Below are 17981 nucleotides of genomic sequence, written 5' to 3'. Positions count from 1 at the left end.
ACTTTTACGGGTGTTTGGCTTTTTTCAGCCTGTTAAACCTTATGTGCACATATATGCATTTGAAGGTCTATTAAGAGTGTTTTACAGGCGGAAAAAAAAAAAAAAAACACCTCAAAAGCCCATTCAGGAGAGGAGCTGAAGAGCAGAAAACCCACTGAACGTGCCTAAACACGTGTAAAAGTGTCTAAACCTGTTTGAGCGTTAATACATTCTAGTGGCCAGAATTAACTAATATTTTGACCAATTTAATTCATTAATGATCAAACACTCGACGTGCCTAAATACACCTAAACGTGCCTAAATGCGGGTACAATATGCATCTTAAGGTGTGTTTTGTAAGCATGAGTTATGGCATTCAGAAAAGTAAAGTTGTTCATGAGGCCTATTTTAAGCATACATGAGCATCCCTAGATGTGTGTGTGTGTGTGTATATATATATATATATATATATATATATATATATATATATATATATATATATATATATATTTATATAGTAGAACAACTTGAGTTATGGATATTTTTTCAAAGTACTTTGTTTTGTTTTAAAGAAACATGTCATGTTCAGGTTTAGCTGTGCTGTGACGATACTGCTGCTTTACAAGGAAAAACATCTTCAAGCAAATTTATAAAGCACAACTGTACACTTTACAGGCGTGCTTTCTACTTTGTTTTAAGACTCTGAAGCAAGTGAAGATCCATTCATGTGGCTGGAGGAGTGGACTGGTCGCATGTTCTTGACAGGTCATATGACCACCTATAATGAAGCCTTCTCTGCAGTGTTATGTTGAGAACACTTTGAACGACATTGTAGTCTACTTTATGAACAAAGTGTAAAAATGGAAAGCGGTTACCACTATCCACATATGGCCCCCAGATTCCAGTAGACTGAAAAATAGTAACAACATGAATAAACTACCTACTGAAATATATCTATATATTTTCTTTTTTTTTTTTTTAGTTATCTGTTTAGGAGTGGAAACATAGAACATCCAGGTGACAAGCTGTTTAACACCACTGTCCAGGCTTTACCAGCAGAGGTTAGTAATGTATAGCTAATATTGTGAATAAAATGTTTGAGGTATTTTAAGTTGAATAATGTGGTGCAGGGTTATTGTAAGGTTCCAATACTGTTATAGTGGGGTGTCTAAGGTGTACTTTGAAATTATGGGACTAAAACTTGCAGTTCATTTAAGCCATGGATGTCCTTCCTTTATTGTATAAATTCTAAGTTCTACTCTCATTATGCCTCTGTTCAATTCAGCAAACTTTCTGGTATCTCCCCAGTGACCTCACTTCCCCAGCAAACCAAATTCTTTCCCTCAGTGAGATCCCACTCCCAGCACATAGATATTGGCTGGTCTTTCCTCTATTTCCTTCCTGCAGCACACACAATCTTCAGCTTTCTTTCCAGAGACTGCTCCGTCTGCAGTCACACTCTCCAACCTCACAAGTTGCTTATTGATGTTCTCCCCATAGACATTGCACACTGAGCCATACAGTGTGTAGGTTTAGTACTAAGGCTCAGTTTACACCTCTGCGTTTGCACGGGCACACCAGCCTATTCACTTGACTGGGCAAGATACCTGCACCTTTTTTTAAAACTACAGCTGCATACAAATCACATGGTGCTTTTGCACCATGCAATTTCCCACACCTGCAGGTGCACTTAGATGCACAGTCTGCAGTGTATATGCATTAACCTATCAGTGAACAATTATGCAGTATACAGTATGTGCATTACACCACTTCCCCGGACAAGTTCATCTCTGCTGCCTACCCCACGTTTAGAACAGAAGTGGTAACCAGTCAGTGACGTAAATTGTCAGCGTTTTATAGAAGAACCTGTAAAAAAACCAAAAATAAATAAATATTGATGGGGAGAGTGAAGTTTTGCTTTAATCTAGTTCATTCTGCCATGCAGAAACCACCCTTTGAACCCATAATCTCCTTAGATGATCTCCCACAATATTAACCTATTCGCTTACTATCACATCTGTCAGATGTACCTCTGAGCTAGAGGCTTTGTCTTGCAAGGAGCCATTTATCATCTTTCACAAAAACAAAGTAAGTCCTACACCGAAGGCCATCCTTCTTAAGGTGGTAGTAGTATTTCACCTCAATGAAGACGTGGCACTTCCATCTTTGTGCCCTATTCTGCAACACCCAGCACTCTGCTCTTCACTGCCTGGACATAGTCGGAGCTACAGCTTCATCAGGTTCTTCTTTGTATATCTTTTCAAAGTTGGACATCCAGTTTTCTGCAAATGCAGCTTCGGCCAGAGGGCAGCTTCGGCCAGAGTGTTCTTGCAGCGACATTTGGAAGTCGGGTCTGTTGACCCCTGTTGTTTGGCCTATTGGCACAGTTTTTTTGTCTAGTTGTTGCCCACCCTTCTCATTCATTGGATATCCTATGGTCAATGAACATTCAGCCTGTGTCCTGTAGTGCAAGATTAAGGTAAAAATAATTTTGACTTAGCTGTAAATTCCATATCTTGGAGTACAGTATAGGACACAGTCCATCCTCCCTTCAAATTGTATTACTCTGCATTGCTTGCTACAAAATTGAGGATTTATGAAGTGAAGTGATGCCCATGGAGTGTGTCCTCAAAAGGCTTTGCCAGTGTCCAATCACCTAAAGGTACCAGCCTATAACCCAGAGTTGGTCTATGAATATTCAGCCTTTGCCCTGTACTGTGTTTAAGAAGATATGTAATTTACAGGCATATCTGTGCAGCTGCGGAGAGGGAAATGTCACCCTGCCTATGATTAGCGGTGTTCAGTGTCGGCTTCCTAGTGGGATCAGGCAGGTGTGTTAGGACTAGGATCCCGAAGACTCCTGAGCCCATCTCTAGTTGTAACTTAGGCCTGTCTTAGTGAGTTCTTGTAGAAGTCCATTCATCTCTTGACAAGACCAAAATACAAGCAAAAGGGAGCCTTCTGATTCTATACATCTCCAACAGTTAGGGTTGGCCTTGAGGAACATTCAGTGTAGTCTTGCAGGTATCTTGTACCACCTGGTCAGCGCATGTATCCAGACTCCTGAATTCTACTTTAAATATAGGATTTATGTGCAAAATAAAACACATAATTCCCGTTATTCTGGAGTGAATTGTTGGTTAAGGTTTTTCTCTCACCTAAATAAAAAAGGAGGCTGCAGAGTGGCGTAGGAAATACAGAAGGCATGCTGGAGGGGGGATGGATCCTTAGATATTTTCAAATGTAGTGCACTGCAGAAGGTCTGACCGACTGGACCTCACGGAAAGAAGAGAATGTACTATTTTCATAGTTTGCCAGAGCAAGATTGGAGGATCAACTGCAGTTTGTATTTCTGCTATCATTTTCCAACACACCTGAGGAAGGAAGTCTTGATTATGGAGGACAGGGTGAAAGCATGGATCATGTAAATCCATGAGATATCTAGGTTACCAGTTTATAAATATACAGGTGCATCTCCTAAAATTAGAATATTATCAAAAAGTTTATTTCAGTAAATCAACTCAAAAAGCAAAACTCTGTTTTACACACAGTGATATATTTCAAGCATTTCTTTCTTTTAATTTTATGTTGATGATTATGGCTTACAGCTAGTAAAAACCCAAATTTCAGTATCTCAGAAAATTAGAATATTACATTAGACCAAAAAAAAAAAAGGATTTTTAATACAGAAATGTTGGCTTACTAAAAAGTAATATACATGTACAGTATAGTATGCACTCGATACTTAGTCGGGCTTCTTTTGCATGAATTACTGCATCAATGGAAAGGCACAGAATCCAAGTTGAATGAGGTCCAGTGTAAAGTTTCCACAGTCAAGGATGATTTGGGTAACCAAGGATGATCTGTTGGTCCGCTGTCCAAAGTCAGCGCAGCCCTTTACCAGGAAAATTCTAGAGCACTTCATGCTTCCTTCTGTTTACCAGCTTTATGGAAATGCTGATTTCATTTTCCAGCAGGACTTGGCACCTGCCCACACTGCCAAAAGTAACAATACCTGGTTTAATGATCATGGTATCATTGTGCTTGATTGGCCAGCAAACTTGCCTGACCTAAACCCCATAGAGAATCTGAGGGATATTGTGAAGAGGAAGATGAGACGCCAGACTCAACAATGCAGACGAGCTGAAGGCTGCTATCAGAGCAATTCCATGCCTTATTGATGCAGCAATTCATGCAAAAGGAGCCCCAACCAAGTATTGGGCGCATACTATACTGTACATGGACATACTTTTCAGTAAGCCAACATTTCTGCATTAAAATCCTCCTTTCTTTTTTTTTTTTTTTTTTTTTTTTTTACTGGTCCTATGTAATATTCAGATTTTCTTAGATACTGAATTTTGGGTTTTCACTAGCTGTAAGCCATAATCACAAGGTGTCCAGTGCTGCACACCACAAAATTACTACATTGATTTAATGGGACAGTACATAATCTTTACATTAGCACTTTATTGTTCTTTGCAAGATTATTTCACAGGTTTTCCTGCATCTATTACAAGAGTATGGTATGCATATTTGATTTACTGGATTAGTTCACTTTTCTTTTTTGCACTAGCACTTTATCACTTTTCATATGACAGTTGCTCTTCATATGACATTTCATATGACATTTGGTTTGCAAAATATTTTTTGGTAGTTCAACTTATATTTGTAGGAACAATGCACCTTTTTGAACCATTGTTTAAGAGCATATGCCTCTAATGACACCTTTGTGCCTCCCAGATGGACATAGGGGAGATGTTAAGATATCATTAGTCATGAAGGAGGAAGATAGTTCTTTTGCCAGCTCTACCTTGATCCAGTCATTCTGTAGGAGGCTCCCGTTAAAGATTGCTATACAGTACACAGATCAAAATTTCCATCTGTGAGTAGCCCTCCCTGTAGACTGAAGCCGATTGTTAGAACGGACCTGCTTGAAAATTTTCACTCAATTAGTGGCTGCAGTCAAAAAAAAATGTCCCAGCAGGAGGAATTCTGCAGCACTCTGTTCATTTTTTTTTTCTCTTTCGTTTAGCCCGCTGACTGAGCAAAAAAAAAAAAATCGTGTGTACCCAGCTTTAGTCTTAAGCACCAGCACCCATCTTGTGTGTGGTCTTTGTTTACAGTGATGGAAACGAGAGCATGATCCGATATGATATGGACTCATATTGTAAAAGCAACTATCAAGTTGAGAGATAAAAAATACAGCCTTTGGGATACAGAGTAAAAATAAATAATTACTATAAAATACAGTTTTGAATTGTCATACAAATATATATTTGAAATTAAATCTTTATTATATTTTGGCAATAGCATAGTGTGGGCAAATTTCTGCCAGTCACAGACAGTGTCATGCCCCTCCAGACTCTGTCTTTAAAAAGCCTTCATCAATCAAGATATCTTATCCTGCCCACTTTGTGTTTAGCTGGTTTAATGGGCATGGAGGGAGGGGGCTGTCATTTGTCACTGTGTATATGCCCACATGTGTAGCTCTGTAGTCTCATGGGCTTCTCCGATATAATAGGAGGAGATAGAGAACAGCAAGATCAACCAGGTTTTTGCAGAATACAGAAAACAAATCCTATAGTGAGTGAGTATAAACCGCATGCAATACAGCATTTACTGATTAGTGTTTGATGACACTTAAGGGGCAAGCAAGAAAAAAAGTATAATCCTAATATCGCTTCTTTCGGACCGTCTCCCGTTCATGGGCCGAATGTCGGCCGGTTTCTATTGAACTGGCCGATACCGCCTGATATCCGGTCTATGTGTACGGGGCATATGACAGATCTAAGGCTCCCTGCAAGATCGCAGAGACCTCCAGGGCTACATTAAATTTTAACATCTACCCTTCCTCTGTAAAACCATCTGTTTGAAGAGCTTGACCCCCCCTGTTGCTGCTGCTCAGATTTTTAAATAGGTGTCAAATACTGTACAGGGCACATTTCGCCACTGCTGTCATTCACCTGAATGGCTAGTGTTTTTGTTGCTAGATATGGAAAGGCCTGTAACTGCAATTTGTGAGCCAAAAGAGTAACTGTTCCGCTCACTGCCATACCCTTTAAACTACACTCCTGGCATACCGACTGCTGTCATATCCTGCACACATTTCTGCACATGTTGGCCTGTCATACCTTTGGACTCCTCCACAGCAAATACTCTCCATTGTTTTACCCTCCGCCTTTTTTTTTCCTGTACATACTGCCCATTGTCAAATCTTCCACACTCCACTGCTGATCATAATCCCCCCTTCCCCCTGTAATACCCTCTGCACTCTTCTTCAGCACATATTTTTACCCAGAATATCCTCTGTACTTCTCTTCTGCACATATTACCTCCAGTCTTGCACTATGCATTCTCCTCCTGCATATATTTTTCTCTGGCATACCTATTCCGCACATATTACGTTCCATCATACAATCAGCAATCCTTTTTTCTCTATCGTCCATTGACAGACGCAACATCATATTCATCAGCTTAATGGGTAATGCTGCCCCCTGCAGGAGTTTTCTAGGCAGGAAAAGATTTATATGTACATACCCACGGGGCCGTCCCCACAGGCATAACCCACACACACTCAGCTCAGCAAACCAGTTTGTTTCTGCCTAGAGAAGGAATAGAACCTAGGTTTCCTGCTGGGACTCCGGTCTCAGTTTTTTAATTCTTTTCAGAATATTTTATTTTATTTCTCTTTACTCACTTTGCTAGTTAGTGTTCAGGGGGATCCTTCTGGTGATCTACAAGCAATGCCGGCTGGGGCTTCGCACTGGATAATCTAGATCCTTATGGTCCCCCCAGCCTGGCCTACGAGCGTTAGCAGGTAATAGTCCCGCACTAGGCCTCACCACGACGGTGCACCTTTCCGGATGCAAGAGAAAATTCCCCTATGTATGGGATTTTTTAGGCACATAGATAAACTGATTCAAAGATCTATGCAAAAAATTAAGTGACAAACATAAGAGCATAAATGTTAAAAACATAACAGGCAAATTATATGCGTCAAGAATAAATAACCGTGAACGTAAGATGGTAAGAATTACAGCCCAATATATTTCGGAAAGTCAATTTCCTTCTTCAGGGACGGTTCACACTGGAAATATTCTAACAAATAGAAACAACAATATAATTAAGCCTATTATATGTATTACACATAATCATCATATATCATGTGACTATTGTATTCTAGTGCTAGTATCATACAAATACATATATTGTTACATGTTTTTTTCTCAAAAAGTTAGAAAGAAAAAAAAAAAAACAGCACTTACATGGTTATTCTTATCATGCATATAGAGCCTGTAGGGTAGCTAAAAACAAAACTGATTGACCGCATATGTGGATCCACTGCCACTGATGTCCATATGTCCCGAAGCTTAGGGGAGACTAATGTGTCAGATTGTATTGTGGGATGATTCACAAGGGAGCCCCCCGTTTTCCTAGTCCTTGTGGTCACCTGAAGTCCCAAAGGTTGGCTGCAGCACCAAGGAACTGACAGTGGGGGCCAACTATAAGGAAAGAATCATACAGACATAAAGTCTTGATTAGTTTCTTGGGCTTGGTGTGAGCCTCCAAGAATAGACACCTGGGTCAATGAAATATTCACCAGAGTGTCGTATGTAGGGGTATAAGAAGCTTGTAATTACCTGTATCTTATGGGACCCACAGATTCCACATATAGGGATCGACCAGCACGGTTTGAAAAGTGTGGACAAAAGGAGGGGATATAGGAGTTTAAGTAATACCTTTAATTGGCATGATTGCCAGCAGCTGGTGCCTAGCCTGCGGGGCTTCCTGGATCACAAGCGCCAGGACCGCCTCGCCATCTAAGTGCGCATGGCAGACCGTCATGACGCTAGGCGGAACCGGAAGTGGAATACCGTATCCAGTTCACGATTGGCCAGGTCCGCCCATGTACGCAGAGAATTGCAATGGGCAGGGCCGGCCAGAGACAGAGAGCGCCGAACGGCGATCTGTCTCCCCGTGCCAGGGTGGCCACAAAGGAAAAAGGAAACAAATTGGGGGGAGCACAATAATTGGTATATTAAGATCGATCGCCCAAATTATGGGTAAATTCAAAAAATTACTGGTGTGTAAGTTCTTATCCCATATTTAACCCTAAATCAAGAAGTGGGGATTGGCAAAAGGTGAAAATGATGGATGGGGATGAGCCTGCGAGCGGATGCCTCGCTGGGAAGTGACAACCTGGAACGCCCTGAGTCGCAGCGTACCTCTCGGGTGGGATGTGGGCCCTCTCCTGGGGATAATAGGACCTTTACATCCTAAAAGATCCCCCTAGCCTGTCAGATACCCGGCTCTTGTATCCGGTCTCCCTTTCCCGTTCCCACAGGGTGCTATGTAACATGGGCGCCTGGCGTCCTGAGGGGGTAGCAATAGTACCATGTCTCTTGGTGGGTCTGGTTGTAGATCCTTGAGGCCTTCATTATGGGGGTCCCTGACCGCATGGCTCGCCATGGGCGCCGCCATCTTAAGTGTGGGCAATGTGCAGATTTTCTCCACTGACTTGTATGGGGCACCCATTTTCCCTGAGCTTCCTATTGAAATGTATTGGCAACCATTTTTGTGTAGTATTACTGCACTGGCAGCGTGACCTTTTACATCCAGGCCGAGGTCACTTCCTGTGACGCTTCTTCCTGCTGCAGGCCGAGATTACTTCCTGTGTCTCTTCTCCATGCTGCAGAGGCAGTTCGAGAGGGTTCTCCCTGGAGATGGTACAGTACTGGGGTCCTTGCGAGCATATCCCTACACACTCTGCTGTTAGTGCATATTAAAGGGGGACTCTGCAGACCGTGGTGATCGAGGGTGGGAACCGCCATCGGCGCTTCTTAATGTGACGGTACACGTTTTTTTTGTGCTTTCATTATGGAGTCCTAGGTTGTGATTTCACCCTCAGACCCACTCTGTGCGACTCCCGGACAGTCCGGATCATAGTTGCTGGCCGCGATTTCAGCAGCTCTGGAAAGCCTGGCAACAAAAGTTGATTTTGTCAGGAAAAAGGTTACAAGCCAGAAAGGGCCGCTGCCTTCTTCATCAATGGTGGAATCCTCTGATTTAGAGGCTGATGTGGTCGCCATGGACACCCCCCTACCTGAAGGGATGCTGTCTTCGCAGTCAGATGGTGAAGAGGACCTGTCTTCAGCTGCGGCACGGGAACACGCTTTAGTGGAAGCCCTGATTGTCTCAGTGAGGGAAACGTTAAAAATGACTGATGAACCAACTCCAGCAGGGACGCGGCTCCCGCAAGACCCAAAAGTCTGGCAAGGTTTTCCTCTGTCCTGAGTTTTTCATGATATTGTGAATTACCAATGGCGGCGCATTAAGCACGTGATAGTGGTGCCGAAACGCTTTAAACGCCGGTATCCGTTTGCTGATACGGTCTCCAACCGTTGGACGGTGCCACCGAAGGTGGATCACCCTGTTTCCTGGTTGAACAAAGCTACTATTGTGCCCATGGAAGATCCCCCGGTTTTTACAGATCCGGTGGACAGGCGGGTGGAATTCCTTTCCCGCCATCTTCACGTGTTGGCGGGTTCTATTCTAAAACCGTTTTTTGTGCATGTTTTGGTATCGCAGATGGCTACGGAATGGATTAAAGTTCTGAAAGGATACTTGGACCCTGACGTGATTCCCCCGGAACTGATGGAACTTTTGGACCAGATGGCCCAGGCCCTGGTGTTCCTGTGTCATGCGTCCCTGGATGCGGCTCCCCTGGTGGCAAGAGTTTCGGCTGTGGGGATTGCCCTGCAACGCATGGTTTGGCTGAAGAGCTGGTCGGCTGACCAAGCCTCCAAGAAAGCCTTGCCTGATCTCCCTTTTCTGGGAGAGCATTTGTTTGGCGACTTACTGGATGAGTTGACCAAGGGTCTGACTGGCGGGAAGAGTATGCTTCTTCCTCAATCCTCCAAAGATAAAACACCTCATGCTAAGTGGGGTCCTTCCTTTACTGCTCATAGACGGTTTTTTCGTGTCCCCCGGGGCGCAAGAAAAAGGTAAGCCGTTCAGAGCTTCTGGAGGGGCTAAGAAGCACTATGACAAGACCAGTCACTCTGGTGCTGCGGACAAGTCTTCTTCAGCATGAAGAGGCACCCTCACCCGTTTCTGGGGTGGGGGGACATCTGCGCTTCTTTCAGGAAGCTTGGACTTCCTTAGTTCAAGACAAATGTGTTCACTAACTGATTTGTTCCGGGTACAAGATCGAATTTTGGTCCCGGCCAGGGGACAGGTTTTTTCAGTCGAATCTTCACCTGTCTCCAGAGCGTTTGAAAGATCTTCGGGAAGCTGTGCAGGATCTCCTGGCTCAAGGCGTTATCATGCCGGTTCCTCCGCAAGAACGCTCTCAGGGTTTCTATTTAAACCTGTTCACAGTGCCCAGAAAAGAGGGCAACGTGCGTCCAATCCTGGCTTTGTGCGGGTACAGAAGTTTCGAATGGAGTCCATTCAGTCGGTGGTGGCATCCCTGAAGCGGGGATTTTTTAGCCTCCGCCGACATTAATGATGCGTATCTCCACGTTCCCATATTCGAGGGACATCAGCGATTCCTCCGCTTTGCGGTGGCAGAGGAGCACTTTCAATTTGTGGCGTTACCCTTTGGTCTCGCCTCCGCTCCCAGAGTTTTTACCAAGGTCCTGGCTCCTGTGCTGGCCTTGCTACGTCAGAGAGGCATCTCAATTTTGGGATATCTGGACTAGAATTCATGTGGACGATCAATTTCAAGAAATCGGCCCTGACGCCATCCATACGGGTCACTTATCTGGGGCTGACTCTCGACTCTGCTGGCAAGGGTCTTTATTCCCTTGGAAAAGCTTCAGAAGTTGCAAAAGGCGATCAGGTTGCTGATGGAAACCGATCAGTCGTCCTTGCGGGCTTGCATGAGGGCCCTGGCCTGATGGTATCTCCTGTCTAAGCGGTTCCGTTTGCTCAGGCTCACTCGAGGCCTCTGCAGAAAGAGATTCTGGCAAAATGGAACAGGGATCCTCGGTCATTGGACCAGAAGATTAGTTTGAGCCATCTCACGAAGTGGGCTCTCTTCTGGAGGATTCAGTCACTGGTTCTGTGTCAAGAGCAAGTCTTTCCTACCGCTGTTCTGGATGGTGGTAACCACGGATCCCAGCCTGTCTAGCTGGGGTAGCTCTGTGTCCAGGGGACTTGGGCGACAGAAGAGTCCTCCTTGCCGGTCAATATTGTGGAGCTGAGGGCAATCAAGCTTTGCTTGTTCCATTGGACGAGTCTTCTATGCAGTTCTCCGGTTCGGATACAGTCGGAAAATACCATGGCTGTGGCTTACGTCAATCATCAAGGGGGCATCAACAGTGTCCTGGCAGCCAATCAGTAGGCTGAGATTCTGCTTTGGGCGGAAGCCAATGTTTTGCCTCTTTCCGCAGTCCACATTCCGGGTGTGGAGAATTGTCAAGGTGTTGGATCAAGGGGAATGGTCCCTTCATCCAGAGTTGTTTCACCTCCTGTGTGCCCGGTGGGGGACTCCGGAGGTGGATCTGTTTGCGTCTCGCCTCAACAGAAAGGTCCAGAGGTTTGTGGCCAGGTTGGGATCCTCTGGCCGATGCCACAGACTGGCTCCTTGGAACCAGTATCGCCTGATTTATGCCTTCCCTCTGCTCGTCGTCCTGCCGAGGTTTCTTCGCCGGGTGGCGGTGGAAGACATTCCAGTCGTTCTGGTGGCACCAGACTGGCCTCGGCGGTCTTGGTACGCAGACCTGGTAAGAATGGTTGCGGATCCTCCATGGCGACTTTCTCTAAGGGAAGATCTGCTGTCTCAGGGACCGATCTTCTATCCTGCTTTACAGTCACTGGCTTCAATGGCTTGGCTGTTGAAAGCAAGGTATTGAGGGAGCGAGGTCTTTCGTGATTCCTATCATTTTGAAGGCCAGGAAGTTGACATCTAGGAAGATCTATCATCGTACGTGGAAATCGTACATTTCATGGTGGGAATCGCTGCAGCTGCACCCTCACTTGTTTTCTATAGCTAGGGTTTGGGCTTTTTTGGGGTTGAGCAGCACTCGGCGTTGGGCACTATCAAAGGTCAGGTGTGAGCCTTGGCCATTTACTTCCAACGTCCGTTGGCTACCAATAGCTTGATTCGCACTTTTATTCAAGCGGTGCGTCCTCTGCCTCCTCCGAGGAGATCCATGTTGCCTCTGTGGGATCTCAATCTGGTTTTGTCTGTTCTTCAAAAGCTTCCTTTTGAGAATATTAGGGGGATTTCTCTGCCTTCCTTGTCGCAGAAGGTTGCCTTTCTAGTGGCTATTACTTCTGCTCACAGAGTATCTGAATTAGCTGTGCTGTCCTGTCATTCGCCTTATTTGGTGGTCCACAGAGATAAAGGTATAAAGTGGTCCTCCGACCTAATCCGTGTTTTCTTCCTAAGGTGGTGTCGGATTTTCATCTTAATGAAGACATCGGTTTGCCTTTTTTATGTCCTAAGCCTAAGCATTCCAAGGAAATTAATTTGCATTCTTTGGATGTGGTTCGAGCGACAAGAGTTTATTTGACGTTACTGAGTCCTTTAGAAAATTGGACTCCCTCTTTGTCTTTACGGACGGTTCTCGAAAAGGTTTGGCTGCGTCTGCTGCGACCATATCCAGATGGATCAGGCAGACGGTTGTTCAGGCTTATACGATCAAGGGTCAGGTTCCTCCTTTCCCTGTGAAGGCGCATTCTACTAGAGCGCTGAGTGCCTCTTGGGCTTTTCGCCATCAGGCCTCTGTTGTACAAGTTTGGAAGGCAGCGACTTGGTTGTCTGTGCACACCTTTACCAAGTTCTACAAGGTGGATTTGTTGGCATCTTTAGATGCCTCTTTTGGCCGCAAGGTTTTGCAGGCTGCTGTTTCGTAAGAGAATGTTTTTTGTTTCCCTTATTGGTCTTTTATTGGGTGAGCTCCTGTTTGATTGAGCTTCATGTTACCCAGTTGGCTAAATTTAGCCTTTGGAGTTTGTTACTTCTGGTTGCGTTCTTCCCACCCCTCATGCCTACACTGCTTTGGAACGTCCCATTCAGCTGATGAAGATGAGGCTGCATCTGTCAATGGATGATGTAGAAAATACGATTTTTGTAAGATCTTACCGTAAAATCTTTCTCTGAAGTCCATTGACAGACGCAGCACCCGTCCCTCTTATTTGGGGATGGTTTTTTCTTCACTGCTAGCAACTAAACTGGTTTGCTAAGCTGAGTGTGTGTGGGTTATACCTGTAGGGGACAGCCCAGTGGGAGTGTACATGTAAATTGTTTCCGGCCTAGACTACTCCCGCAGGGGGCAGCATAACCCATTCAGCTGATGAAGATGAGGCTGCGTCTGTCAATGGACTTCAGAGAAAAAGATTTTACGGTAAGATCTTACAAAAATCGTATTTTTTTTTTCTTTTACATATTGTCTGCGGTCATACCCTTGCATACGTCTCTTACACATACTGTCTATTGTCATAAGTCATGCCCTCTGCATTTCCTTCCTGTACATACTGCCCATCATACCATCCACTCTCCTTTTTTGCACATATTGTCCCATGTCATACCCATTGCACTTTTCTCCTGCACATACATGTCATAACCTCTACATGCCTCTCATACACATACTGCCTGCTGTCACCCACTTTTTAAAATTTCCAAATACCATCACATTTGTAAAACCTGTAACTTTTACAATCTGTTTAGCTTACTATAGATAAAATGGCTTTGATATATGAAATGTTCGATTTGTGTAAATTAGTATATGAAATGCTTGATTGTGGCTGGAACTATTGCTACATCAGTAAGGTGTATTACTACAGGGCTACTACACATACAGGCTAGTGTACAGTCTACCATAATCCATATATACCAATAAACATGCAGACTCTTTTTAACAAATTAACAGAGGATTATTATATTTTATTGTAGGTGCCACTACTGCAGTAATGACTTTTGACTGTTGAAATTTTATTTCACATTTTGCATAAGGGCAGCTAAATTTAACAACACTGTACTGTGGTATGCGTAACTACATCGAAAAAATCTACCAGTCTGCACAGTTGTTGAAATTTGGTTCAATAAACTCTGAAACAAAATCTAAGCTATCAAATGAAAATAAATCTAAAATGTTTACATTGGTTTTACGGGTAATACTTGCTATATTATTATTCACGTAGAAATGTATTTTCTTTTCCAGAGGGTCAATACTCTTCCAGAAGCTTTGCAAATAGATGAAGATGGGTTCATACAAATAGGTAAACAATGGTTCTCTTCCACTTTCTTACATGTGAACAGACAGTGTCCATTCTAAAGTAAACATTGATTTTTCTATTTACATCTACCACCTCCCCCACACCTTCTTGTTCTTGGTCTAATTTATTTTTCGTTACATAGTTACAACAAAAAATAAACATCTGTTGAATTAATCCTTGACTAAGGTAATCACAGCCCTAAACATATGTTACACTAGTAAGTCTTGCCTAACTCTAAGTGCCAGTTCACATTATAGCGATGTCAGACATCGCATGTTATTCGCACCGCACTGCTCTGCAAATCACATGCAATGTCTGTGCGTTTTGAATTTAGCTATATGGATTGTATGCCTGAATTTGCATCGCATTCACATCAAAGTCGTGCAGGACCCTTTTTTTGGTCTGCCCCACAATCGGATCAAATGGGTGTTCACACCTATGCGATCTGATTCCTGTCCGAATTGACCGTTCCCACTGCGATATGCTAACTAATTTGGTGGTGTCATTAACTTTGTATTAACACTCCCAGCAGTTCGCATATGGCAGTGTGAACTGGCTGCGAGTCGGATGCAATGCGGGAACCCGCACTGAATTTGCAGGGTTCCTGCATCGCACCAGTGTAAACTGGCACTTAGGGTCTATGTAAACTGGGCTTAAAAAAAACACTGCTTCTACAGGAGTTGTGTGTTTTGCCTGTAGAAGTAGCTCAGTGTTATCCTATGTGTCCATGAACATTAGGACGTTTAGGGGCAGAAAAAAAAAAATCTATAAAATTTTTTTTCAGCCAAAACAATTGGCTTTTTTAAGCCCAGTGTGCATGGACACTTAAAGTGAACTCAAATTGTAAGTATTTGCTGTCTTTGGGAAACCTCTTGAAGTGTTAACTGTGGTTACGTATTAAGTAGTACCCTTAAAAACCTTTCTCTACCTTTTCTCTTTCGTTCACTAATGGACACACTCCATGTCTTCTTAGACCCTTGGGCTTATGCTGCTCTCTCTTCAGGAGTAGGACGAGACGGAAAAACAATTATGGTTACGCCCCTGAGGCAGCCCCAGGGGGTATACCATCACTTCCTGCTATAGGACTTCACTTTTTTTTCCTGCCTAGTAAAGAGTAAGGACCTGGCTCCCTGCTTCGAATCTGCGGTCCTGGCATTTTTTTCCTTTTTAAATGGATTTTTTTTCTCTTCCTTTGTTATTTTCTGTTCCTGTGTGAACTACAAACAATTCTGTATTTCTGTGAGACCTGCAATCAACAGCTGGACTGGGCGACGCAGTGGATATCATAGATCCTTTCGGCCTTCCCAGTCTGGCCAGCGAGCGCGACTTGACTATTAGCTCCGTGCTAGGTTGGCTGCGACATAGCCCCACTGGATGGGGGCTGGCCGGCGAGTGAAACACCTTGCAAGGTCACCTAGCCCTGGTCATGACCACAGTCGCAGCGTGCCTCTGGCCGCAGTACTCCCATTCCAAGTGGGCGCGGTGGACTGCCTTGAGTGGTGACTGCTTGGTTCCAAGGTGTGGTGAGTAGTGTCCCCCTCTTTTCTCTAGGAAATGCTGGGGTGGACACGGGCCCTTCCTGGGGATGGTAGGCCCTCCTGTGTCCTTCCTCCTCTCATGGTTTCCCCCCCCCCCAGCGGGGTTTTTCCTGTAATGGTTACCCTCACCTTCCCCATCCTTCTCCCTTAGTCCCTTAGTCCCCCACAGGTGTGGTGTTATTTAGGTGATGGGCTGGAGGGCGGTGGGAGTGTGCCACTGGTGGCTCCTTTTAGGGGTGCCTGCATTTCTTGCTGTGCGGGGGGTACCTGGGGGGCTCCCCCCCCGGTGTACTACAAATTCCCTGGGGTCCCGGGTGCCGCTTCCATTTTGCAGTGGATGACTGTATTTAGCCTCGGTGGCCATTTTTGTGTAGTCCAGTTCCCATGAGTTGGGGTTTCCCATTGTAGTCTATGCAGCCGCCATTTTCTTGAAGTCCAGTGTGGTGATGGGCGGCGGTGGCCTCTAGTAACAGTGTCAGCGCTTCCTCTTCCTTTCTGATCGCAGCATAGCAGACAGTTTGGCGCTCTGGATCCAGCTCTGGGTGCATGGTGGTGAGTCCCTGTGGGTATACTGTCCTCCCTCTGCTATAGACAGCACCGCTGGTGTGCTGATCCATGTGGTACCTCAGCAGTAGCGGTGTGCAGGGGGTTTTTTCTTGCAAAAAAAAAATGTATTTTTTTTCCTTTGTGCACAGTGCGGTTTCCGATTAACTATGGAGCCCCTGGAACGTGTATCACCACCTAACTTAATCTCTGAAGCTGCGGGACCCTCTGGGTCTCAGTCTGCCCTGGCGGCCATGACGGCGGTCCTGCAGTCAATTGTGTCAAAGGTTGATATGGCCCTGCAAAGGTGGCCTAGCAAAAGAAGCACCCCCCGCCATCCTCTGCCTCCTCAGACTCTGAGGTGGATTTGACTGCCACGGGCTGGAATCAACCCACTGGGTCTGCGTCCATGCGCCCTGAGTGCTCTAACAGTGAGGATGAATTCTCTTCCACTGCAGCCGTGCATGAAAAGGCGCTGGTGGAGGCACTGATTGTGTCAGTTCAGGAAACGTTAAAGTTGGATGAATGCTGCTGCTGTGTCGGCGATGCCAGTGCAGTTTGGCACCCGCAGATCTTCCAAGGTGACGAAGGTTTTCCCTTTCCTGCGCATTTTGACAGAATTGTCGCTAGTCAGTGGGGATCCCCGAAACACATGGTTGGGATACCGAAGCTTTACTCTCTCTTGAAGAAGCTGACGGTTCCACCGATGGTGGACTCTCAGGTTTCCAGGTTAAATAAGGCCACACTTTTACTGGTGGAGCATTCTCTGTCCTTTAAGGACCCTGTGGACAAGAGAGCTGAGGCTCTGGTACGATACCTTTTCACCGTGACAGGTTAAATTTTAAGGCCGGTGTTTGCTATCCCCTTGGTCTCCCAGACCTTAACGGAATGGGCAAAGCTACTATGCCAGGATCTGGAAGGGGATCAACATCCTCCTGAGCTGGCGGATCAGTTGATTCAGGGGCTACAGTACATTTGTGATGCCTCTTTGAATGCGGCCCCTTTGGCTGGCAGAGTATCTGTGACTGCGGTGATCCTTCGCCGCATGATTTGGTTGAAGTACTGGTCAGCTGACCAGGCTTCTAAAAAGGTGCTGACTGATCTACCTTTTGTAGGTGACTGATTATTCAGTGCCTCTTTGGAGGAGATCATTAAGGGCCTTACAGGAGGTAAAAGTACTTTACTTACACAGGTTGCTAGGGGCAAGGAACCTCGTCGTAAACTTGGTCTTTTTTTTTTCTCGGCTCACAAGCGGCCCTTTCGTCTAACTGGATTGCAGGAAAAGGGTTTAAGACCCACGGGTACTTTTACAGGTGGCTCCAAGAGACCCTGGAATGGTAAGTCAACAGCAGGCTCTGTTGGTTCCACAGACCAGCCTTTCTCAACCTGAAGGGGCACCCTCACCCGTATCTGGGGTGTGGGGACATCTTTGTTTCTTTCCGGACCCGTGGACCTTGCTTATTCAGGACAAATGGGTCCACGAGTTGATTCTGTCCAGTAACCAGATCGAGTTTCAGACCTTGCCTCCGGCAAGGTTCTTTCCTTCCAACTTACGCCTGTCTCAGGATCAGCTGCAGGGTCTTTACGGGGCAGTGCAGGACCTGTTGGCACAAAGAGTCAGTCATTGTGCCAGTTCCAGAGTCGGAACGTTTTCAAGGCTTTTATTCAAATCTGTTTACTGTTCCCAGGAAGGAA

At 45.1% G+C, this 17981-nt stretch overlaps 1 protein-coding gene across 1 annotated transcript in view; it reads left to right on the top strand.

Moving 5' to 3' along the window:
- MGAT4D (MGAT4 family member D) overlaps positions 1–17981 on the top strand; it is a 327531-nt gene that overhangs the window by 297727 nt on the left and 11823 nt on the right. Inside the window, exons 12-13 of the mRNA XM_082243787.1 lie at positions 962–1040; positions 14151–14208. Coding sequence (XP_082099913.1) covers positions 962–1040; positions 14151–14208 — 137 coding nt within the window. The remainder of the gene's footprint in view (positions 1–961; positions 1041–14150; positions 14209–17981) is intronic.

This window comes from Pelophylax lessonae (assembly GCF_965119305.1).
Source record: "Pelophylax lessonae genome assembly, chromosome: 1".
Classification (NCBI taxonomy): Eukaryota; Metazoa; Chordata; class Amphibia; order Anura; family Ranidae; genus Pelophylax; species Pelophylax lessonae.
Note: the sequence above shows the minus strand (reverse complement) of the source record. Positions and strands in the feature narration are given on the sequence as shown.